General features: G+C 37.9%; 1 protein-coding gene across 3 annotated transcripts in view; it reads left to right on the top strand.

Moving 5' to 3' along the window:
* Positions 1-23,780, top strand: part of MOV10L1 (Mov10 like RNA helicase 1) — a 34,909-nt gene extending 11,129 nt beyond the window's left edge. The window contains exons 9-26 of one of the 3 annotated variants that reach the window (XM_071550019.1): positions 2,035-2,229; positions 4,774-4,888; positions 6,267-6,444; positions 7,045-7,115; positions 7,503-7,594; positions 8,325-8,383; positions 8,952-9,067; positions 11,399-11,495; positions 12,487-12,665; positions 13,183-13,329; positions 14,030-14,151; positions 14,890-14,989; positions 15,424-15,588; positions 16,838-17,011; positions 17,783-17,932; positions 19,444-19,551; positions 20,251-20,388; positions 21,146-21,241. In XM_071550019.1, coding sequence (XP_071406120.1) covers positions 2,035-2,229; positions 4,774-4,888; positions 6,267-6,444; positions 7,045-7,115; positions 7,503-7,594; positions 8,325-8,383; positions 8,952-9,067; positions 11,399-11,495; positions 12,487-12,665; positions 13,183-13,329; positions 14,030-14,151; positions 14,890-14,989; positions 15,424-15,588; positions 16,838-17,011; positions 17,783-17,932; positions 19,444-19,551; positions 20,251-20,388; positions 21,146-21,241 — 2,302 coding nt within the window. Of the gene's footprint in view, positions 1-2,034; positions 2,230-4,773; positions 4,889-6,266; positions 6,445-7,044; positions 7,116-7,502; positions 7,595-8,324; positions 8,384-8,951; positions 9,068-11,398; positions 11,496-12,486; positions 12,666-13,182; positions 13,330-14,029; positions 14,152-14,889; positions 14,990-15,423; positions 15,589-16,837; positions 17,012-17,782; positions 17,933-19,443; positions 19,552-20,250; positions 20,389-21,145; positions 21,242-21,729 lie in introns of those variants that run through there. The other 2 variants (XM_071550016.1, XM_071550017.1) reach the window with 2 other exon arrangements.
* The last annotated feature ends 1,383 nt before the right edge of the window (positions 23,781-25,163 follow it).

The following is a 25,163-nucleotide window of genomic DNA, read 5'->3' as shown; positions in this document are numbered from 1 at the left end:
TCTTCCTTCCTCCCCCAGCTTTGTATACCAAGCATGATGTCATATGGTCTGGGATATCCCTTGGGTCAGGGCGGGTCTCAGCTGTTCTGGTTGTATCCTGTCCCAACTCCTTGTGCAACCCCAGCCTCCTTACTGGTGGGGCAGTATGACAAGGGGAAAAGGCTTCGACTATTTGTTGACTGCTCAGCAACCATGACAACATCCCTGTGTTATCAACAGTGTTTTCAGCACAAAGCCAAACAACCCCATACTAGCTGCTATGAAGAAATGTAACTCTACCCTTATCAAAACAAGTACATATTATCAAATTTTCTGAAAACTTATGTTAGATTTTGAAAGTAGTTACCACTTCAGTGCTTAATTCTGATTTTTATTGAAAAAAAATGGTAGTAGTTAATGAAGCAATACAGTGGGAGTAGATATGACACAGAGGGGTGAAGATAATGCCTACAGATGGTTATATTCTTTGCAGGAAATCCATTGCTCCATGAGCATGTGACAGCTAATGCAGATTTCCTGGGAGTTTTTGTGTTATATCTTGTATGTTTCTTCTAGTCTCAGTATCATGTGTATCACTATGTGCCCTGATCTCAGGCTTTCCTGTTCTGTGATAGGAAATTCAAGTTATACATGCTGAAATAAGAAAGAAACAGCTTTCTTCATTGAAGGTGTAATTCATAGAGGAAGTAGTTTGCAGATCTTAGAAAAGCCATGAGAAACAAAAAGTACTATGCTGTACAAAATATTTCACGAATTTATTTAAGAATAGAAAGTGGCTTTGTGTGAGCTTTTTCAGAATTCAAGTAGCAATCTTGTGCTGCAAAGCTTATATTCGTATATTTTTCAATTATTTTCGGATGTAGCTCTATAGATTTTTTCCACAGCCATTGAGTCTTAAGGTGATAATTTAAAAGTTAGACTGGAGAAAACAAGGTCAAATGGTTTCTTTCATCAAGGTAATGCTGCATTAATTTTCAGTTTCTCCTACCATTTTAAATAGTGTAGCAAGGAGTAGGAAATTTCTTAGGAAGATGATTTAGCTGCAATTTGAAAGATAAAGCTGCAGGCATGACCTACATTTTTGCAAAAAGATGTTAGAAAGGATGATTTATATTTCACTGTAAATTTGCAAAAGCCACAAAGTCTTGCAATCTTATAATACAGAATAATCCACACAAAACTCGATGGGAGGCTGCAGCATGCAAGTAACAAGTGCTTGCTGGCAACTTAAGAGACTGTAGTGACTGCAAATTTAGACCATAAATCTGAACAGTTCAGTGTCAGCACAGTTTTTATATCAGAGAAAACCTGAGTGGGTATTGTTAGTTGGCAAAAGTTGAAAAAGTGCCAAAGAGAAAGTAAGCTGGAATCCTTCTGGGATGCATTTGTTTTAGGCACAGGATAACAGTGTTGGACCATGTAGTTATTAGGAGATAACTGGACTATAGAGAGTGCTTAAGTTTATTAGTCACCACTCTGAAGAAACTGCTCCTTTCTGTGTATTTTCCCCTCTGTCATGACCCAAAGAACATTTACCTGTGTAAAAGATGTTTTTCAGTATTAAAGGATCCTTCCTATTTTATCTACTTCATGTGTTTACAGTTAGGGTTCAGTTCTGAGTAGCCCTAGGCAAGGTGCAGCAAAGCCTTTGCTGCAGACAGTGAAGGGATTCTTCTGCTTCAGTTTCCTCTGATGTAACTGTTTGGCTCATCTTTTTCAGTAACAGTAATTCCAAGGTATTCCTTGTTGACAGAAGTATTAATTCTGTACCCTAGTATGTTGAGTGAAGGGATTTTGCTCTTTATCCAAGTTTTTGATGAAATTCTGGGATTGAGATTTTTGCTGTGGTTTTGTTTTGGGGTTTTTAATTATTTATACCTAGATTGAACTCGGGAGGGGGAGTAAGTGTGAGGAATTACCCTAGATTAGTAATTCTGTTACTGAAATGAGAATCTACAATTTTATCGTAAAAAGTACTTATGAGGAAAATGAAGTGGGAATATGCTGGTTTTAACCACTTCTGTTCACTTGAAGGAATCATGGGCACAGTAAAGAGCTCCTGTTACTTGGCTTTTCTGATTTTACTGTTGGACGTTATATTGAAGCCACTGTAACAAATGAAGAAGAATTACTTATAGCACCTCGGGAACCATTTTCTCCAAGAAAGCCTAAAATTACTTCAGACTCTCAGCTGAGGAAGACAACAGTGGCTGGCCCTAAGTTGATAAGGTACTGTGAATTAGATAAAAAAATGTTTAGCTGATACTGGACTATTTGGTATTGCTATTTCTGTTCTGTAATGCTAACAAAATGTGAAACTAGGAGAGCCTGTACATGTTTATATGTGTATTTTGTAAACAAGATGATTGTGAACAGTACTGGTAGAGGTTGTTTTAGTAATTCTTGATTTTTTTGTAGATTTTTTCAAACAGAATCTCTTTTTTTAATGAATGATGTGGCAATGAACAAGATAAAACACTGTTGCTTAAGTTATCCACAAGTAACAACTGTGTTACGCAGAAAAAAAAATGGTAAATTGAAAATAGGTTTCTGGATCAATAATCTTCTTAATTCTTTGTGCAACCTCAACATCTACGTCTGACTAATGTGTCCCATTAGCTGGTTGAGTGACTTTGTCATAAAAGGAAATTAAGTTTGTCAAGCAGGACTTTCTCCTCATAGAATCAGTTGGGTTGGAAGAGACCTCTGAGGTAATCAAGTTCAACCCTTAATCCAACCTCACTTTGATTACTAGATCATGGCATTAAGTGCCACGTCCAGTCTCACCTTAAAAACCTCCAGGGTCAGAGAATCCACTACTTCTCTGGGCAGGCCATTCCAATGCCTGACCACTCTCTCTGTAAAGAACTTTCTGATTTTCAACCTAAACCTCCCCTGGCAGAGCTTAAGCCCCTGCCCTCTTGTCCTACTGTTGGTTGCCTGAGAGAAGAGACCAACCCCCGCCTGGCTTACAGCATCCTTTCAGGTAGTTGTAGAGAATTATAAAGTCTCCCTTGAGCCTCCTTTTCTCCAGGCTAAACAACCCCATCTCCCTCAGCCTTTCCTCATAGGACTTATGCTCAAGTCCTTTTACCAGCCTTGTTGCTCTTCTCTGGACCTGCTCCAGCACCTCAATATCTTTGCTGAACTGAGGGGCCCAGAAGTGAACACCATACTCAAGGTGTGGCCTCACCAACACAGAGTACAGGGGATCACTTCCCTGGTCCTGCTGGCCATGCTATTTTCGATACAGAACAGGATCCCATTGGCCTTCTTGGCCACCTGGGCACATTGCTGGCTCATGTTGAGCTTCCTGTCAATTAGTACCCCCAGGTCCCTTTCTGCCTGGCTGCTCTCCAGCCACTCTGTCCCCAGCCTGTAGCACTGCATGGGGTTGTTGTGGCCAAAGTGCAGGACCTGGCACTTGGCCTTGTTGAACTTCATCCCATTGGAATCAGCCCATCTCTCCAGCCTATCAAGGTCCCTCTGCAGAGTCCTCATTCCTTCCAGCAGGTTGACACTCCCTCTCAACTTGGTGTCATCTGCAAACTTGCTATAATCATGGACTCAATCCCCTCATCTAGATCATCAATAAAGATGTTAAACAAAGCTGGTCCCAACACTGGCCCCTGGAGGACACCACTGATGACCGGCTGCCAATGGGATGCAGCTCCGTTTGCCAGCATTCTCTGGGCCCAGCCATTCAGCCAGCTCTTAACCCAGCAGAGAGTGTCTCTATCCAAGCCAAGGGCTGCCAGCTTTTCCAGCAGTATGCTGTGGGAGACAGTGTCAAAGGTTTTGCTGAGGTCCAGATAGTCCACATTCACAGCCTTCCCCCTCCTCCACTGGATGGGTCACCTGATCATAAAAGGAGATCAGGTTGGTCAGACAGGACCTGCCCTTCCTAAATCTGTGCTGGCTGGGTCTGAGCCCTTGCCCATCCTGTAGGTGCTGTGTGATCGCACTCAGGATGATCTCATGAGCCTGTGCTGGCTGGGACCATTGACTATGTTGTCCTGCAGAATAATAATCCCCATAATTTTACCAGACACCGAAGGGAGACTGACAGGCCTGTAGTTTCCAGGGTCCTCCTTCCTGCCCCTCTTGAAAACCAGGATGTTTGCCAGCTTCCAGTGAACTGGAACCTCTCCAGATTCCCAAGACCATTCAAAAATCATTGAGCAAGGTCTTGCAATGGCATCAGCCACCTCTGCGTACTCAGCTGAATCCCATCAGTCTCCATAGACTTACAAGGATTCAGCTGGAGCAGCAAATTTTGCACAAGTTCAGTGTCAACCAGGAGCTGATCATTCTGACAGCCATGGTCCTCCAGCTCACGGCACTGGCACCTCCTTAGTCCCTCGCTGGTGTGGAAGACGGTCAAAGAAAACCTTAAACACCTCTGCCTTGCCTGTATCCCTGTTCGTGAGGTTACCATCTTCATCCTGTAAGGGGCCAATGTTGTTTCTTCACTGCCTTTTGCTATTGACATGTTAAAACTTCTTTTGTCCCCCACATTACTTTACAGCTACAACTACAACTGAGCTTTGGCCACATGATTTTTCTCCCTACAGCGTCAAGCAGCACCTCTGTAGAGGATCTCTTCCCAATACAGCAAACTTCTCCATTATCCCTTTAAATGAGTCATTGGGTCTGTGCTCTGTGTGCATATGTTTTGGGTTTATAGTCTTGGTGATGTGGCATGTTAATTATCTCTTTTTCACATACATAATTTGAGAAAGCTGAATGATATCTCATATGTTTTTGTTGTAGAAATAACAGAAACTGGTGCACAAACTTTCTTCCACATTATAGCACACCAGATGAGTTAAGAAGATGTGTTGAGCAGAAGTTAGACATCCTGACCTTTCAGCCCCTCCTGGCAGAGGTGTGTAAGTGTAGGTTTATTCACAAAATACTTTTTATGTGAGTGTTTTTGTTAGGGCTTGCCCTTAACTTAGCAAAAATGTGTAGTCATTAGTGTAACAACTGATAACACTGTTGCCAGGTAAACTTAGACTTTATCCTGTAACTTCCCTGGATTTCAGTATATTACAGAATCCAAGCTTACAAGATGTGAAAAACCTCAAAGGGAGTAGAAAGGGAAGGATATTACAGAAGTGGTGCAAAGGTTCCTTTGTAGTCTCACTTTTTAAGCATCATGGGAAAGGCTTTTTGAAGTTTCAGAACAATTGTTTCATAGAAAATGAAAGCAGAATCTCTTAAATTATTGCATTATCAGAGGATTCTTTTCTGGTTGTTTCAAATTGTTTTCTTAGGCATCCTCAGATTTCATTCACTATGGTTTTTTCATATTCTTTCCACAAGTATAACAATTTCAGCATACATACAAAATACTTCAACTTCCCCACCCAACGTCTTAACAAGAACGCTACAGTGATTCCTTCTCCAAAACTTTGCCCTGATTTTGGTACAATAGAAGTACTTATGAATTGGGGCTAGTACAATTTTTAAAAACTTAAAAGGCCATGTCATCTGCTGTTTAAACAGCTCACACAAAGCCTAAGGTCATAGCATTAAGCTAGCAGATTAATGATCATCTGTCGAAAAGAAGATAAAACTACATAGTGTTAAAAATAATTTTATACTAAAGGCCTGCCGTTAATGGTTATGGATTTTTTTACCACACCTTAAGTTCTGTCTGGTACTGGTGACTTCTAAGTCTGCATCAGAAAGCACTGTTCATTTGCCTTGTATTTGAGTGAGAAGATACCAAGTAGAAAGCACTCTGTGCTGTCATTGTTTAGATAGAACTTTGTACTATTGGAGAATACCTTTGCAGTGTGAGATTCATTAAGCTCTGAGGAAGAAAATTTACGTTCTTTCAGCTTGCTCTAAGTTGTATAATCATTAGCCTAGGGTGAGACTTGACATAATTCTCTCTCTTCAGCCATCTCTATCCATGTGCTTAGATTTTATGCTTTCTGGGATGTTGAGCATAGAAATCAATTTGTAGCCTGCCCGTGAATTCAGATGTTGAAACAACTACTGTAGTAGGGAGAGTCCTGGGTAACTCTTTAGCTGACTGGCTGTTGTATCTGAGCTCCAAGGACTATACTAATTTTGCTTTGAGTACTGAGGGAGTTTAAAATATTATCTGTTGTAAGGATAGATGTATGTAGGTATTTTGATTGGCAACCCAGTTGTTGTGCAGTCCATCTTAAAAGCTGTTTTGTATAGTATGAGTAATAGTGGGTTCCATAACTTGATATACAGTAATAATGTATACTGGTTTTGTTTTTCAGAGTCTTAATCTAGATAATTATAAAGCAAAATTTTCTACTCTTTTGTGGCTTGAAGAAATCCAAGCACAAATGGATTTAAAATATTTCAGCATGAGTGGGGTTACTTTGAAAAGGAATGGGAACTTGCTAGTGCTGCAAGTGCCAGGAGTAGAAGAGGGCAGACCTCGCCTTGTTTCAGGTAGAAATGATTGTGTGGTAAAGCCAAATGGCATATTGATCCATATTTTCATTACAATCTCACTCTGTTGTTTATTCCTTTGTTTAAAGAAGTCTTTTCCATATTTGAACACAAAGTCATTCATTTAGTCTACTAGATGGGGGAACTGCTGTCTTAGTGTGTCAGTCTTACAATGGCTGCTGTCTGAGGCAGCACTGCATATCAGTTCTTACATGTTCCAGTACTTTAGGACTTTTTGTGTACAGAAATGAGTGAGGCTTTCAGCAAAAATAAACTCCGCAATGTAGTAATAACTTAAAAGACAATAGGTGTAGCAAAAGCTGGGAAAGTAGTTAAAATTAAATTCCGAATTTCAAACACTATAATATACAAGATACTGTTTTCAGAAGTTGTTGTCTGATGCCCTCAATACTAGATGCCTTTTAAGGTGTAATGTACAACTGCATATGGCCTTTCAGAACAGGTAGTCGTGGATACAGCAATTTTGTTGAAGTTAACCTCCAGCAAATTCCTAGTTTAAACATCAAGAGGAAGAAATAATATGCTACAGCAAAAGTTATACTATTTCTTTTAACAGTATATGACTTTGTTTTCAACTAGGTGATAAGGTGATACTGAAAAGTCAGGTCTACTCGGAGCATATAATAGAGTACATTGCCGTAATTAGTGAGGTAAGCAAAGTGCATCTCCTCTTGAAAATACAGTGATCTGCAGGTTTTGAAAGGGAAGCTTGGAGTTCATGGAGTTACAGACTAATTTAACCTGTCTTGGAGAAACTAGGTTTGATTTATCTACATTCTGAGTGGTAATTTTGTATTTTTATTGTATTTTGATTTTATTTTTGAAGGTTTTGGCTTCCCTATTCTTTTGAGATTATAATATTTACCTGCTCTAAAAACACTTGTAACATAATCTGGATATGCAGTAAGTATATTGATAGCACTTAAATCTGGGTGTTCTTTTTAGAGGTGATGGGGATTCCATGCTTTCAGGGATGCTTCTTTTTGTTTAAAGAACTGAATCTTCATCAGTGTCTTTTTTTTCTCTCTTTGTAACAGATACGTAACGAAGATGTTACTCTTAAAGTTAATCCAGAATTTGAACAAGCTTACAACTTGGAACCCATAGATGTGGAATTTATTCATTGCAGGTGTTTTTATAAGTTTCAAAAGGCTACATTCAATCATTTATCTAGTAAACTGACTTTTAAAATATACATGACTGTCAGCTGTTTCTTTCTGTGGATACAGATAGGTGTAGGACTTTAAGATCTTGCCAATCATTCACTTCTTTCCTTTAACACACCTTTGCCACAATATTCATTGTTGAAAGACTGTACAAGTGTACAAAGAATTCTTGTCTTAATCCTCTTTAAGTTGTCACACCAATGCTAGAAAGTGAAATGAGGAGAAATGAGGTAGTGTGTTTTAGGGTATTTTTCTTTTTTTTTTCAAGAAAAAAACCCCCAATATCGTTATTAGACTATGGGGGGGGGCGGGGGAAGCTGATGTTAACCATCCTTTTATACATTTGTTCTATTCATGGCATATTGTTAACTGTTTTGAGTTATATAATCTTCTCTGTAAATTTAGCTTTGAAGAGAAGTTCCTTGAAAGACTGTCTGAGTATCGAACACTAGGCCATCTTTGTATCTCTGAGGATCTAGAGAATATATGTATCAATATTATTCATAGCAGAGCTGTTGACATTTCTACTGCTTAGTTCTCAATGGATTTTATTTTTTTAAATGAGTGATTTTATATAAAACTTATATGCACTGGTGCATAGTAAGAAGTACTAGTTACCTTGTTGATGTGTGCTGTTGCAGTATGGAGATCTAAGATTTTACTTTAAGTTTCAAATCTGTATTCTGGTAACAGGATTCCTACCAGGCGATACCAGTTGGCAGTTCAGCAAGCTTCCTACTTGGGTGAAAAAGGTACACTTCAGTTGACTTAAGCTGTCTAGAGGAGTTTCTTTGTGAGGAGTCCTGTGTTTTATATTGCTTTCACATCAGGACATACTGAGAAGGCGGCACTGTAATTTTTTCTTAGAGGAGTTTTCCATCTTTTTGTTGGGGGCTTTGTTTGTTTTGTTTTGGTTTTGTTTTTAAAACCAAAAAGTAACTCTCTGAATCTATAAAAGGATTCATCAAAATGATTTTGACTGTTGGCCATCACAGTGAGGAGGACTGGAAGCAAACTTTTGTAAACTGTTTAAACCAGTAAGAACTATAGAAATTATACTGCTATAATAATAGCAAGTGAAATGGCCGTGTTTTGTATTACCTCAGAGTTTGTTAAAAAGCACTGATTTCCTGATTATGGCTCAGTTGAACGATCTGTTTAAACTTCACACAAGTCTTTACCACATTAGTTCTGATTAACCAATTTTAGCAGCTCTGAATAAGCTGAGGTATCAACAGTACTGTTAATATAGTGAAAAAAGCAAAGTGTTTGTCTGACTTTTCAATTTTTCTACTTTCTCTTCCCCTGCTAAATTTGAAGTGCTATTTCCAGAAAGGCTTGTCTTAAAATCACCACAAGCTATCAAGACACAGAATACTACTAAGGATTGTGTTGCTGGTGATGGCCTTAAACAGTCTTCGCAGCAGGAAAGTAAGGTATCTGTTCTGTAAATGTTCCTTAAAATGTTGACCTTCATTCAGATTGGTAACAGATGCCTACTGTGCAGCTATTGTTAGAAAGGAATTGTGTAATGGAGTATCAAAGAACCAGAGTTGTAATCTGCTGCATTCTGATGTCAAAAGTTTTGTTTGCTGCTTGGGGATGGGGAATTTTATGGCAACTAATACTGTTAAGCACTCCCATCTCAAATGAAAAATGCTTATAAAAAAGGTGTGTGTTTGTAATGGGAATTGTTAGATTTGTCTTAGACTAGTTTTCATAGCTACTCTTGAGTAGATGCTTAAGTTCTGTCACTGCAGCAGAAAATAATTTTGTGATGGAAGGTAGTCATCCTCTTCTGAGTAGTTTTACCTAGGCTTAACTGCCACTTAGATTTCTACCTTTTCTTAATATAGCTTTTCTTAGAAAGCACTTCAGGAGGTTGCCTAGTCCTCCTTCCTATTTGAAGCAGGACTGTCACCAACACTAAATCAAGTCAGCTTGGGGACGGGTGGGCAGCATTTCTTTATTTTTGTCTAGAGTTTCCACAGCATCTGCATAACCCGTGCTTTACCACCTTTACACTCAAGATTTTTTTCCTAATTCCTGGTATGAATCTTCCACCCGCAATTTGTGCATGTGGTCCCTTGTTACATCCTTTGTGACTACAAAGCAGTTTGTCTCTCATTTTTTTGTAACTCACTGATATAAGCCATCATGGTCTATTAGACTGCCTCTGCACCTTCTCATGGCCAAACTAAAACTCCAAGCTCATATACAGTTCAGGCATCCACAGATGCTCCAGCTGAGTATCAGGCTATTGATTAATACCCTTTGAGCCCAGTAATTCAGTCGATTTTTCAACTCATCTATCTGTTGATCCTGCTAATACGTTCTCAGGCTACAAATAAGAATTATGTGGTAAGTAAACCATTTCAAAAGCCTTGTTGAGGTTAAGATGTATTACAATGACTGATTTGCTTTTGTCTTTACACATAATAGTCTTTTCATTATAGAATAAAATCAGGTTGGTCATGAAAGATACACCCCTTGGTTTAGCTATATTGACTGTTCCTGATCTCCTGTTTTTCTGATTATATGAAGCATGTGGAATCCAGAAGGATGTTCTCCATGGTATTCTCAGGGGCTGGAGTGAAGCTGATTAGCTTTCTTGTCCAGAAAAATAGTAACTTTTTCCTGCTATCAGAAGCATTCCCTGGCTTGTCCTGATTATTTTTTATCATGGGTAATAGGCAGCAGTATCCACAGTCATATCAGTGTGGTGGATCACATCTACCCTATCCAATATGTCTAAGCAGTTTGTACCTCTCCTTCTGTAACTTGTCCCTTTCCTTCCCTTACTGTTACTTTGCACAGGAATCTGGGGGTATGCATATGAGACAGAAAGGACATTGAGTTCTTTCAGATGTCATCCTTGAGAAAGTTGTCTATTCCTATCCAACTGTGAGCCTTCAGGATCTTTGAACTGTCTCTCTTCCACCACATTTGCTAAATCCCTTCTTATTATGCGGTTCTTCTCTTAACTTGACTAGTACCTTGATGTCTGTGACCTTCTGATTTCTATTGGGATCTTTCTGTTTGACCAGAAGGATGGTGGAGAATTACTGAACTCCCCATGCTTACTCCAGACATATATGATCCTCCCCTTGATCTGTCCAAAGTGTCACTAGTACCTATAGGAGTAAGCAGCAAAGAGAGTAGTCAGAAGGACTAAAAATGAGCCTTGCAGTCTTTCCATGACATCATGGCTCTGTAGAAGCAACAGAAATCTTTGGATGATACCTCTGTCCTGTACAAGGAGTAATCAACCCCTAACATTCATCACTTCACTGAATTGGAAAACAGTATTAACATGATTGAGGCATCTTGTCCAGAACCTTGCCATCACCTCTTTCCCTACAGGCAGTTTTCTCCCATGCTACAATCTGAAAGGACGTGTGTCTGCTAAGGAAAAAGCAAGTGTCCATAAATCTTGCTTAGTGATATGGAATAGGAATACTTCTGTGGAAGCAAACAAGTTATCCAGCTGTGGCTTCAAACTCCTCATCTAAGCCTGCAAATTGTTTATGAAATAAATGCTTGATGTTAACAGAATCCAAGCTATTAGAAATTTTTAATTTAATGTGGAAATTCCTAGTACTTTCTTCTACTACTCTTATGTTTCTGTCTTCACAGTAGATATTCTATTTAATGGGTTAATGGTATTTGGTGGAAAAAATTAAAATTTTACTTTAGAAGTATTAATGAAGATAGTTGCCCATCTTCTTAAGGTTATAAATGCATTTATATTCACTTGGTGTTTTCAGGTCAAAAAAAAGCAGAACAAAAAAGCAAAAGGCATGACATCAAGGGAGGTGAACATATGCGATACGATGAGAATACCTCTGCAAACAAGCCAACTTGGTATACTTTCCGTACTTAATATATCCAGGATTGCAATCACTTCGGTGAACCAGGATTGAGATACCTTTAAAATGTCCTTGTGCTGTGTCTTTTAAAGAAAAATTCTAGAACTACTAGCAGGAAGTTTATCTGGAGTCTTTGTATGTATTACTTCAACATCTCTAGTTCACAGAATCCTAGAATGGTCTGGGTTGGAAGGAACCTTAAAGATCATCTAGCTTCAACCCCTCTGCCGTGGGCAGGGAGAACTTCCGCTAGACGAGGTTGCTCAGAGCTCTATCCAGCCTGGCCTTGACCGTTTCCAGAAAGGGGGCAGCAAACATCTGGTTATACATTTTTACTTAATACATTATCATTTCCCAGTAGTTTACTCAAAAATATTTGGTCATATTGAGTTTTTGATTTGTTACTGAGATGCTGTCCCTCATCTTAGGGAGAGCTACTTTGCCAAAGATGCTAAAACTTTTTCACTCCTACACTTCTTTGGAAAGTGTAACCTTAAATATCAGTGTACTTAGATGCTGAAGAGGGTGATTGTGTCATTTTGTATCAATAGGATGCCTAAACAACTACTGAGTAGATTACCTAGAATGCATTTCTGTCCAAGGGTTAATAAGATTCTGCTGTGGAAAGCTAAAACTAGACTAATTCAGACAGGATTAAGAAAAAAATTCCAGTAGTTGTATCTTAGTACTGATGAGTTTTGCTGTTCTAGGACAAAAAAGTGAGCTTAATGCTCAAATTAGTAAATGGACTTTTTACACAATCACACTCCTTTTTGGGCCTTCAATAAAGATCCAGTACACTTCAGAAATACTAATGGCTTCTTTTCTACATGATATTCTATGAAAACTGAATTTCTGAGAAATTTATTGGTTGTTACCACAAAAGGAAAAGTTTTCAGAAGCATGTTGTGAATTGGAATTGCTTTAATTTACATATGTTAAAAATATTTATGTGAAGTTCTAAGATATTCTTGTCTTGATTATAGTTGGTGAAACTGTGGCACTTAAAGAGAGAGATGATGAATTTTTCAATCCAAAGCTGAATGTGCAACAGAAACTGGCAGTGAAAAGGATACTGAGTGGTGAATGTCGCCCAACACCTTATCTTCTCTTTGGACCACCAGGAACTGGAAAAACAGTAACAGTAATTGAAGCTATTTTACAGGTAGTGGTGAATGACAAATTAGCCATCTTTAATCTTTTGAGTGTTGGAACACTTACAGTATTTCTGTAAGTACCATCATATTTTTTTCCAAGGAGTTTTTAAAGTACTCTTTTTAAGATCATTTTTTGTAGCTCCGTGAAAGAGGAAGATCCATCTTCATATGGATTTAACAGAATTGAGAATGACTTATTTTCAAGTCTTCTTGTCTTCATCTTTAAAGTTTCAGTGAACAGTATCTAACTTGTGATTCCAGTAGTGCATAAGGTATTCGTGAAGTACAAGTATACATTAATATGATAACCATGAATTAATTCTGCTGTGGGTACACTCAGTTTGATAGTACTTAGTCATGACTGTCAACAGTAGTGTCGATTACTGAACTGCAGAAGAATCAATGACTATAATGTGTATGCAAAACTCATCTGGATTCTCTATTCAGTGAAATAAAATGAGAATGTTCAAGCTGTTGCTACTTCTCTAAATAGCCTTTTTTTAATATCTATTTTCTTTAATGTAGTTACATTATACTCTACCAGACAGTCGGATTTTGGTATGTGCACCATCAAATGCTGCAACAGATCTGATTTGCTTGAAGCTGCATCAAAGCAATCTCTTAAAGCCAGGAGCTATGGTCCGAGTTAATTCTGCCATCAGGTCAGCAGAGGTAATTATTATAGATACCTGCCAGTTAATATTTCCATTTTAATATTTTTATCTTAAAATACCAATTCAGTATTGCAACTGTCAGTTGCTGATAGGATGCTTAGGATCCAAAGTATTGCCATATTTCAGTTTAACTTCCAGAAGATTAACTGGAAAATGTTGATCATAATCCTTAATTTGAGTGCCTGAGCATACAGTCTTAACATCTTTCTTGCAGTGCTTAACTCTACGAGCAGCAAATAGGTGTTATTGGGGAATTTACTTACACTGAAAGTAAACAAGTAGGATAGTCATCTTTATGCAGGACACACCCATTGTGAGCTCACTACATAAATGCATGTATATGTATACATATAATGTGTGTAGGTATGTGTATATATATACATATTTATAAATATACATGTACATATGTGTATATATATGTGTGTATGCATACATATATATGTGTATATATACATAGAGATATGTATAAAAAAACACCTAAATGTTCCATTTTGTTCCTTATGATAAAGCACAAATGTCTTGCATATGTAATACTTTGCTTAGGTAAATTTATTAATTAATTTTGATGTACAAATGGATCTAAATTATGTGTTTTGCTCAGCTTCTATAATAGTTTTCAGAGAGCTTTTCTATTCAAATTAAAACATTTAGTTTCAGACTAGCATTTTGTTTTACAAAATACCTTTTTATTTCTGCAGCAAATTGATGACATGGTGAAGCCTTACTGCAAAGATGGTGATGATATTCAGAAAGCATTATGGTCCAGGATAATAATTACAACATGCAACAGTGCAGGATTACTTTATCAAACAAATACACGGTAGAGTACTATAGATAGGAATATCACTGAGATAGCTGGATTGTATAAACCCCAGAACTTTTACAGACTCTCTATACTGTAACTTAAGCTGTTTTATTAGAGTTCATTGCATGTACCTCCATTGTGAAATAGAGCAAAGCACTTGGTTTTAGTAATGTTTCAGCAGAAACTTTCTCCATGCTAAATTTAAGAATTATCTTGAGTAATGTTGCAAATTTTTGACACAATGGCTTCTGCCACCAGTGGAAATTATATTGCTGTTGGCAATCTTCAACTACCATGTCAAGTGCTGTTAACCAAAGATTTCTCTGCTTTTCGTTTTAACTTTGTAAAAGGACACTCTAAATCTTTACTATCTTAAGCTGTTTGTTAGAAAGAAAGCTTGGAGATTGTCTTTGCTACACCTAATGCATTGTTCTAATTCAATGGTGGAAGTAAATTGAGAACAAGGCAAGCTGTTCTAAGTATCTTCATCTTGGTATAAACAATGTTTTAATTAAGATAACAGGTGGTTGTATACATCAGAGTGTGTAAGTTAAATCAAAGATGAAAAATTAAGGTTACACAGTTGTTTTCTCTATCTTTCCTATTGAAAGTATTCATCTTTGCTTTGTGTGTGTGGAGTTGCATGGCACACTTGACAAGGATGTTAACAGAAGTGCTGAGGTCAACCACAGGGTGGCAGAATGAACTAATATGAAAACAGCCCTGTTTCAGGTTAATGTTATTTAATTATAGACTTGGACACTTCACTCATGTGATTCTGGATGAGGCAGGGCAAGCAAGTGAACCGGAGAGCCTGATTCCTCTTGAGTTGATTTCAGAAGCTGATGGACAGGTAGTTCTCTTATCATATTTACTGAAAGGAAAAAGGTTGGTTTATTGTTTTCATTTTTGTGAATGATGTAGAATTCAAGCAGCCATTTTCTGGTAATGAGTATAACATTTTGAGTATTTGTAGTAGATCTTACTCAATGCACCATATCAATTCCCAACTCTTAAACAATTTGTTTTACATCTAAAACAAGTCTGTGTTTCTAGGACTGGATCACTGTGTGGAAGATGTCAAAATAAAAATAACGCATTCTTTGTTTAAGACAACAGCATGCTTCTGTCCTGGGGCTGGCCCTTCTTTGCAAACAGATGTTTGAAGGAAAGCAGAATACTTGATATGAATTGACCTTTGCATTCTGAAATGTGTATGTCATTAAAAAATGTAGTTTCAATAACAACTAATTTATTGTAAGATGGATTTTTAAATTGCATATGCAGATAGTTCTTGTTGGAGATCCAAAGCAGTTAGGGCCGACAATAAAGTCTAGACTTGCGCTGACTTTTGGATTAAGTATGTCCTTGCTGGAAAGACTGACATCAAGAGAGCTGTATCTGAGAGATGAGGATGCTTTTGGTGCCTATGGAGCATATAATCCTTTATTGGTAAGTTAAACTTTCTATTAACATTTTTCAGGTCAATCAAAAAAGGAGAAATTGTAGTTCCTGTTGTTTCCTTACTATGGTTTTGCTTCCTGATGTTTAGTGATACGTCTGACTTGAGCATTGGTTCTCTATAAAAGCTTGATTATTTTGCATATATACTATGAATATACAACTTCTGTTTTTAACATAAAAGACAAACAAAGTCTCCTGTTTAAAGATTAATTTTGCAAACATTATGTTTAAGGAAGGGAAAAAGAGAAACTGTTCTGTTTCTGTATCATCTCTTCCTCTAAGGATAACTTCCTTAAACTCTTGTATGGTGACGTTCCTAAAGTGGCAGAGGTAGCATAGAGTATAAACAAGCATAGATGTTTCAGCTGCTTTAAATTACTGTCTGAATCTGAAAAATAGGGCTAAAGTTAAGCTTCCTAAGATGCCTTCCTATTCTTACGGTAACATAATTTGAAGTATTAAACTGAGAGCAAAAGATGACTAGGTGACCATGTAAGTAGAGAAGGGAGGAAATATGATGGCAGACTTAAGAGGGAGAGTGAGGGTGTTTGGCCCTAGGCTTTAGGTTGGGTTTAGCCTGCTGAAAAACCTGTCACACTTCTTCCTAAAATCTGTAACAGCAAACTTTCATAGTTGTGTTCTATATACCGTGCTGAAAGAGAATTGCCATAGTAAGACAGCAAGAAGTGTGCAGGCTTTAATGATATGTTTGGACTGGAATATCCTATGTTATCTTCTTTATGGGACATACTTTTTTCAAGCTGGTTATTACTGTCTGGAATGCTTCCTAAAGACTTTTTTCATTTAAAGACCAATACATTCCAGTGTTCTAAGGCCAGCTTCTATCAGCTATTCTGATGTTCCCTTTCTGCCTGTCAAGACTTCCTCACTATAACAGGTTACATCCATGGTAACTCTATGAAAATAATCTAACTCTTAAAAAAAAAGAATGTGCCTATAGATCAAATGTTTTTAAAAAAGAAAGTGACCAGTTCATCTGTCATATACATTCAATTCTTTTTATTTCTCATTTGGAGATGAAAGAGATGGTACTTGAAAAAAATGCTTTGACCTAGAAGATCACACCTGCAGTTTTTGCCTTGAGAACAGTTCTTTTGCAGCTTTATAAAAATGAAATGCTTGAAGAGTGTGAGGTAGTATCTGCTTGGGAGCTGTGTTCTGAGAAGTCTGATGAGTTATCTGTTTCAGTTATGGATTTTGGGTTTTGTCTTTGCAGATCACAAAACTTACAAAGAACTACAGGTCACATCCTGCATTGCTTACCTTGCCATCTAAATTGTTTTATCATAAGGAGCTAGAAGTTTGTGCAGACACTTCAGTAGTGAATTCTTTGTTGAATTGGGGCAAATTGCCCAGAAAGGGATTTCCATTAATTTTCCATGGAATAAGGGTATGTAAAATGTTCATCCAGTGAACTATATAGGCCTGATAGCAGTTTGCTGATGTTGTGGAAGAGTTTTCTTTAGAATGAATTCTAGAAAGGATATGAAAAAAGCCTTTACAAGTAACGTAACTTCCTGAGTATCTGGTTTTAGAAACAACTACTGAAGTCAAATGTTTACTAAGAACTTGAGCAGCTGCCTTTTGAAGTCTACTGTGGAGACATTTCAATACAAGTTTCAATTCATAGCAGATGACCAAGATGGAGATACCATAATCTGCCTTTAAATTGCTTTTGATGAGAGTTTGCTACATTAAAATGGATACAGTCCTCTAAAATGAAAGGATTATTAAGGTTTCGCTGGGAAAGAGAAAAAATACTACCTTGGAAAAAAAGTTTTTCTTTAGTCTTTGAAAAAGTTAGCAAAAAGTGTTAATACCTGCTGCTTGGAGAGGCTGGTTTTGAACCCTTCCAGCTTGCACAAAAGCAAGATACCAAGTTGCTAATACATGTTATTCTGACTTGAGATTTAACTCCTTTGTTACAGACATAAAGTACTGTTGTCATATCAATTCTCTTTATAAATGTATTTTAAAAAATTATAAAATGTGAGGTGATACATGTTCATTGGAAAGTGTGTGTAGAGGCAAAGAGAAATTATATATAACATTCCATCACCTTTTTTTTTGCATTCAGGATGTATAAGAATAATCTATGAATAAATACATAGTCATTTCTGTACCTGATCCCCATCATCTCATTTCTTTTCCCCTAATACAGGGCAGTGAACTACGTGAAGGTCACAGTCCTTCATGGTTTAATCCAACAGAAGCAGTTCAAGTAATGCAGTACTGTTGCCACCTGGCTAAAAATGAAAACGCTGCAGTGTCAGTGACAGATGTTGGAGTGATTACACCGTATCGTAAACAGGTACAATGTTTAACAGGTCTGATACTCTAATTGCTTCAGAGTTGCTGTATTTCATCTTACGATTTTATATTGTCGCTGTGGTTTGTTAAAGCAGGGATGCAGATCTCAAAATTTCAATGTTGCGTGTCTGTTACACAGTGTATTATCAATCATTAATGATGCTGCCATTGAAATTTAAACCTAGACAAAGACACTAAAAATGACATTCTACTGTGTTTTTTAATTTTAAAAACCAGAAAACTGTTAAGGAGACAGCTTTGGAGATAGAAGCAGATTTTTCAGTTGTTGGAAGTAAAGAATGCAAGTCAAGAATGTAGTATCCAATAGCTGGAACAGCAATCTGGTTCTGTCACTCTGTATGCTGAGGACCAGAACAAAAGGGAAATGTTGTGAAGTAGGTGGCATGTCACTTTGTTATGGCTTTGAAGACACTAGAGGAAGACTAGTGTCCTCTTAGCTGTAGTCCTGTAGTCAGTCTTGAAGTCTGTGCTCCTGTTTAAACCTCTAGAGAATGTTGAACATCAGCTTCAAATGCTGTGCTTTATTTTCAAAAGTATTTATATCCAGGTGTGTTAAGTATGTGATATTTACTTTCATTTAAAAAATAAAATTAATACCCTTTCAGTTTCAGAGGAGGTCCTGGAGAGTGTGCACATAGTTCTTGTAGTTCACATCTCAGTATTCATAACCCTGTATGCATGGCTTGGAAAAGACCAAGCCCTTTTGACGAAATCTCACTTGCAAATCAAAGCTCTGCTTGTACTAATCCAGCTGGTCAGATGTGTGCCCATGTTTACAATTACTACTTGTTTTTCAAATATTTATGTGTAGTATTGAAGTAACCAAATACTCCCTAAATGATGATTTCACATGATTGGATATGGCTGTGTCCTTCCTCTGCCTATGATGCAAGGCATATGATAGTAATGTCCACTTCAAGAAAGTCACTTTTTACTGTGGGAACACTGATTAGAAAGTAGTCTTTAGCTCTAATCCTTATCTAAGCCAAGCATGAGGCTCCTTGCTGTCTGTTTTGGGGGGGTACTTAACATGATATCTCACCTCTGTCTTTCACTCTGCATGATGCACGTGGCAAGCAAAGGTGGAAACTCTGTGCAGTCTACTTGAGGGACTGGAGGATGCTGCTTGCCCTACCACATCTGTGTTATACATGGTTATGGATTTGATGCACATTGGAAGAAGAGGGTTTATGGAGCCAAGTTATTATTCTCTTGAAAATCTAGAATATCAAAAATCTCTTGCTTTCTGTTTAAATTATGGTAGGCAGTACTTTATCTTCTACGTTGTGTAACAGGTGTGATACTTCTCAGGAAAAGTTACTGGTTTATTTTAAAATTTTACTACTAGATGATGGTTAACCTTGGTGTAGGCATTCCAATCAAGATTTTCGTGTTAAAACACATATTTGTATATGTGGTATGTTTTTGGTTTTAAGGTAATCCACTCTCAAATGTAAAAGTAAATTCCCTCAAACACTTTTTTTTTGGTAGGTGATAAAAATTAAACTTCTTCTCAGAAGTGTTGATTTGGCAGACATTAAAGTTGGCACAGTAGAAGAGTTTCAAGGGCAGGAGTATATGGTTATCATCTTATCAACAGTATGTATATTTATTGTTGTCCTGTGGAGAGTTTTTACTTGTCTAATTCTCTGTTTTCTTTTTGATATAGGCCTTTAAAAAAATTACAAGCTGTATTTTTTTCAGTCTGTCATTGTATTTGAAAGCAGAGCTTATTTTTAAGTGCATGCATGTAGTTATTCTTCTCTTTAAAATCTGGATTATTAAAAATTTGTTGCTTTCTATTTAAATTATGTTACTGAGTACTTCACCTTTGTGATTTGGAGGAAGAGTCTGTGAGATTTTTCTCACTTGTTTTTTTCCTGAGGGCAGATGTACAGTGTTTACTTTCCTTGTTCCATGTCACATCATAGCTTTCCAGTCTAGTATTGTATTCTGCTAAAGTAGTTCTAGGTATGTACTATGCTCCTAATTATAAGAACTCTCATTATTTAGGTCATGAAAATTTTCTTTTTTTCAAAGATAGGCTTGAATATAGATGAAATAGAGGTGAAAAACAAATGAGCAGCAGTTACAGCACAGTAGTTGCTTTGGCTTTTTTCTTAGCCAAGTCAAAGCACACTGATGAGGCTACGGAAGGTTTCTAGAAAACACACACTGAATTGTCATTCAGCTGAGTAGATCATTGCAGTAAGGAAACATTATGTTAAAGTTATGATGTGGCTAGGTAAGTTGTGTTCTCATTATTCTGTTTCTAAAATTATCCGTATTTTATTTTAGGTGCGATCTCAGGAAAGCTTTATTGATGATGAAGAATACTGTTTGGGCTTTCTATGTAACCCAAAGAGATTTAATGTAGCCATTACTAGAGCAAAAGCTTTGCTGATTGTAGTTGGAAATCCTCATATTCTTGTGAAGGTAAGTTTTGGGTTTATGTCTTTGAATTTTGTGTGTTATTTGCCACAATAATTGAATAGTTCTGTGGATTAATCTGATGTGAGGGATCATCAGAACATATTAAGAGCTTGTACATTGTCCTCAGTCTGCCTTTGGGAATGTATGAACTCTGTGGATTCCCATAAGGACGAACAGTTCAGACAGCCACATAGCAGATTTCCAAGCACAAAGGAAATGATACTCCATGCATACAGGCTCATTTTCTTTTCATTTCTAGAAGAGGTCAGAGCTTCAATGATGAAGTCCTCCAGCAGCCCGCTAGTCCAGCAAGCATGTTCTGAATAATCTCACGCAGTCAGATCCTTCACAAAATGCAGTTGCTTCACTTTTTAAGTGGAATATGGCAGAAGTGATTGTTCCCAATTAATGCAACAGCTGGCAGGGAGACAGTTTCCTTTTGAACCTCTGCATGATCCTTTCATGAGAATAAATTGAGCTCAATATCTGATGTTATGTCTGACTTTACAAATAAGAGGGAGAGCAGTTCCAAAAATGGTCTGAATAGAAAGTTTAGTCCCCTGCTCTTACATGAAACACACGTATATTAGAGCAGTAATAGGTGTCTTCCTCCCGTGTTACACCATGCTTGCGCCATTGGTATTCTGCTTCTGGAAGAAGTCCAATTAAATCTCTTGCATTCATGTGCCATGTTAATTTGTTTAGAAATTCATTTCACAGAGCAGCATGACTACCATTATGTATTAATGTTCTCTTGTAGGATCCCTGTTTTTGTGCACTGTTAGAATACAGTTTAATGAATAGAGCTTATGTAGGCTGTGACCTGCCCTCAGAGCTGGAATGCCTGCAGAAGTAAGTTCTGTCTTAACTTTAACATGGCTGGGTATGGATCAGTTTACAATATTTTTAAAGCTAGTGTCATTTGAATGATTGATCAATACAACAACATGTGATATCACAGTAGGATTGGATTTTGCATTCCTTAGTAAACATATAAACATAATGACATGTAATGTAACCTTATTTTCTCCCACACCATAAGAAGAGTCTGAGCATTAATTATTAAATAACAGCTGCTGTTGAGTTTGGTGTCTTATGTATCCCCAAATGATGATGACATATTTGATGACGATAAAGTGGGGGGTGGATAGGAGAAATGTTTAAGGTGATTTTACTGTAATTAAAAGAAAAGGCTTGAAATCTGATTTAAATATGTTCCTTCTAATAAGATGTAATACAGTGTTAAATGGGTACTATATACTAGATGATACTCCTTTTTTTTATCAGAGCTGTTGTTTATGGAAAGGTAAACAAGATTTTTATCTTACCCCCCTTAATTGACAGGTGTGACTAGATTTTCAGTGGGCAAGATGCATTCAGTCCTCATCTGTTTTGAAACTAAAAATACTTAACAGAAATTCAGTCCTGAGGAAATCGAGCAGTTTTTGCCTTCAGGAAGAGGCACATACTCTGAAATGGATGGAAGTTTCTGCAAAAAAGATATCAACAATATCAAATAGTGGGCCTACTTTTCTGTTTCAAATGTATATGACTGTGCTTATGCAAAGAAGATTATGCCTGAATCTATGACTGTGCCTGAATCCTCCAGGTTTCAGAGGAAAATACTGAAGAACTCTTACATAAGCTTTTCCTTATTGTATAATTGTTTCACCTACTCAGTTTTCTCTGACTTGTCATGTCATCTAAAACTGGACTGTCCCAAGAACAGAGATGTGTTGTGTCATTGTCACAGGAGCATTACAGTAATATATATCTATGATGTGAACTGGAATGACTAACATCTCCACTGATGTTGAATACCTTAAGCCAAGCATGCTTAAAACCCTACTTACAGTTTTTAAGGCTTTTGTATATACAGCCAAGATCACACAGGGTTTGCTTGGTTTCCACTGTAGTCCAGCCATCTGCTGTGGTGTATGTCAGAACAATGCTTAAAGTGGTGGGTTAAAAAAAGAGGAAGAAAAATAGAAAATGAAAACTGTGTTTTGCCTATTCATTGTAGAATAAAGTATCTTGGTTTATTTTGGCAAAATTAAATAACTGAGCAGTATTCCTGCTCTTGGCTTCATTTTGCACTGTGCTTTTCCATTCAACAGCATTTTTCTCTCTTCCTTGTTCTCTCCTTGGTGATTTAGTCCTGCCACACAGCCGTTTAGGAATAGCTGGACAACTAGACACTGTGTTTAGAAACTGCCAGGACAACAAGATGGCTTTCTGTAACAGGCAGAAGTATTTTAGATTGGACTATAGGCTACTGATAAACAAATGGAGGGGGAAAAAATATAGCAAGCTTTTTGTTTAGTTGTTTACAGTCCACTCATATCACTTCCATTCCTGGTTTGCACTGTTCGTCTTTCCTTTGCAATGCACAATATGTAGATACTGCAACTTCCAAGAAGGCAAGTGAGGTAACACATCAAAGGCAGGCACAACATCAGGGTATGTTCACAGTACTGTGACACAGGGTGGAGTGCCCAGAACTACCTTTCACCCAGACTACACCTGGAGTGTGTCCAGGGTGTCACAGCTGCATTTCAGCAGCACTCCAGACTACTCAGCCCAGTCTCTTTGTCATGCTATTATGCTGCTTAAATTGCTTTCACTTAGGCCAGGATAGATGGTGTGTGTTTTTGCAGTATGGTGCTGAAAATACCAGCATTAGTGATGCCATGTCAATATTCTACATCCAACTCAAGAAGTTGTTTCACTTATATCTGTCCTGGTTGTTGCCACCTGAAAGACCTCTTGCTTCAGGTTTGTGTTACAACACAGAACATCTCACAAAACACTGCTGCCAACCTTGGTTTTTGTCAGCGTGCTCATGTTTTCTTGAGGGATCAAGGAAGAAATCTTAATGGAGATGGATGATGCTTCCTTTATTGCATGATACAATCCAGAACTTAATATTTCCATGACCTCTACATAGCAAAGTAGCAGAGGATGAAGGACATTGTGATACTTAATAGCTACCAGTTAATAATCTTTTAACTGTGATAGTTTGCATGTTGACATCAGCTTCTACAAAGATAAACTACTTGATACTCGGCAAAAGTCAGATGACATGTGGTGTTTGTTTTCCTAGAAGAATTCTTAGTTTAAAGAGCAGGTACACAATTTTGAGTGAAGGAAACAAAACAATTTTCATGCAACAGTTTGCGAATGGAGAAACTCATGTACTCTTTTCAGTAATAAATGTTCTTTCTGTAACTCATATTGTCTACAACCTTTTCCCTGAGTTCCTAAGAATAGTCTCTGACAGTCTTAAAAAATGGTTCCAGAGAAGCTTTTACTCATTTTATGTTGAAGAATGGGGAGAAGGGGGATTCTGTTTGTTGTAGTTTGGGATTATTATGTAAATTCTCTCCCCTGCCACTTAACTGCCCAGGCCAGCGGTTAACAAAGGAAGTAGTTAACTGTTGATGGCTGGGGTGGGGGCAGGTTTGTCTCTTTTGGTTTTTTTTTTTTTTGGATTTCTCGGGAGTCTTGGCTCGGCGGAATGGGGGAGTGGGGGCTCGAAGGAGGCAGGCTGCTCTGCTGGTTACTGCTGGGGTTTTTTCCTGGCTGTCTTGCCGCTGCCCACCTCGGACTACTTTTCGTGCCGCGCTGCTGTTGCTACCTGCCTTGGATTTGCTGCTGGTTGCTCGTACCTTTTCTGCTTCTTGGACGGGGAACACAGGGGGAAGAGACTGAGTCCATCTGAAAGCCCACTGCTCGTCTGTTTCGCTGGAGAGGGACTGAAACTCACTCTGCAGCCAGCCGGGCTGTGACAAGGACACTTAAGTATAACCTTTTCTCCCGGAGAAAAAAAAACCTGCTGGGTTTTGTTGTTGTTTTGTTTCTTTTGGTTTGTTTTTTTTTTCCTCTCTTGTGGTGTTGGGGAAGTGGGTTGTACTAGTCTGTTTACATATATATATATATATATATAGCAGTTATCCTTCTTGTATTAAAATTCCTTTTCTTAAATTTGATAAAGAGTGGTGTGATTATTGTGGAGGAGGCCCCTCCCCTGCTTGTGGGTAAAACATTTTGGTTTTTTCGCCTCAAACCGAGACATTTCTTGGCGCCCAACGTGTGGGGCTTGTAAACAAAGAAGGATAACTGCTATTTTGTGGCACCATGTGGGTCTTGAGCTTAGGGTTCATCAGGACCATCCTGTATAATATATTGGCTTTTTGTTGGTACAAATTCATGCCAAAAGGAGCGGCAGGTTTAAGTCTTATCAACAAATCAATGAGCAAAACTCAAATAGCCGCAATTATTATTGAGTTCTTACTCTGGATTTATGGTGCCATGAATTCGATGCCTTTGGATGTCATGTGGGTGGTGTTCTCCAGGCTGTTTTCCTGCCGCAACCTAAGCTGCTACCTCTGGGGATTCAGTGATAATAGTACGGACCCTTGGGAAGGAACAAAGGGGAATCTCTTCTCCCAACCCTTTGTCCATTCTCCATTCAAGTCTGCTACAACAGCTTTTGAGATGTTTAAATTCTCCCTGGATGCCAGAGATATCTTGCTCTTTATGGTTTTTCTGCAAGGTTGTATCCCTGCGGCTTACAGAATGTTTGAAGGTAGGGCCAGGGTTTTTCCAGAATGCATTCAGAAACCTAGCCCAGTGAAGGGGGAAAAGCGAGAGAATAAAACCCCTGATGCCACAGTGAAGGGAGAAAAGGATGAGGCTAAACCAGGAGGACAGGCCAAGCCTATGGAAGTTGCCCCTATTCAGAAAAGGAAATATAAGACCAAATTAGACCATCCAGC

Source organism: Pithys albifrons, chromosome 3 (genome assembly GCF_047495875.1).
Source record: "Pithys albifrons albifrons isolate INPA30051 chromosome 3, PitAlb_v1, whole genome shotgun sequence".
Taxonomy (NCBI): Eukaryota; Metazoa; Chordata; class Aves; order Passeriformes; family Thamnophilidae; genus Pithys; species Pithys albifrons.
This window is presented reverse-complemented; position numbering and strand designations above follow the sequence as displayed.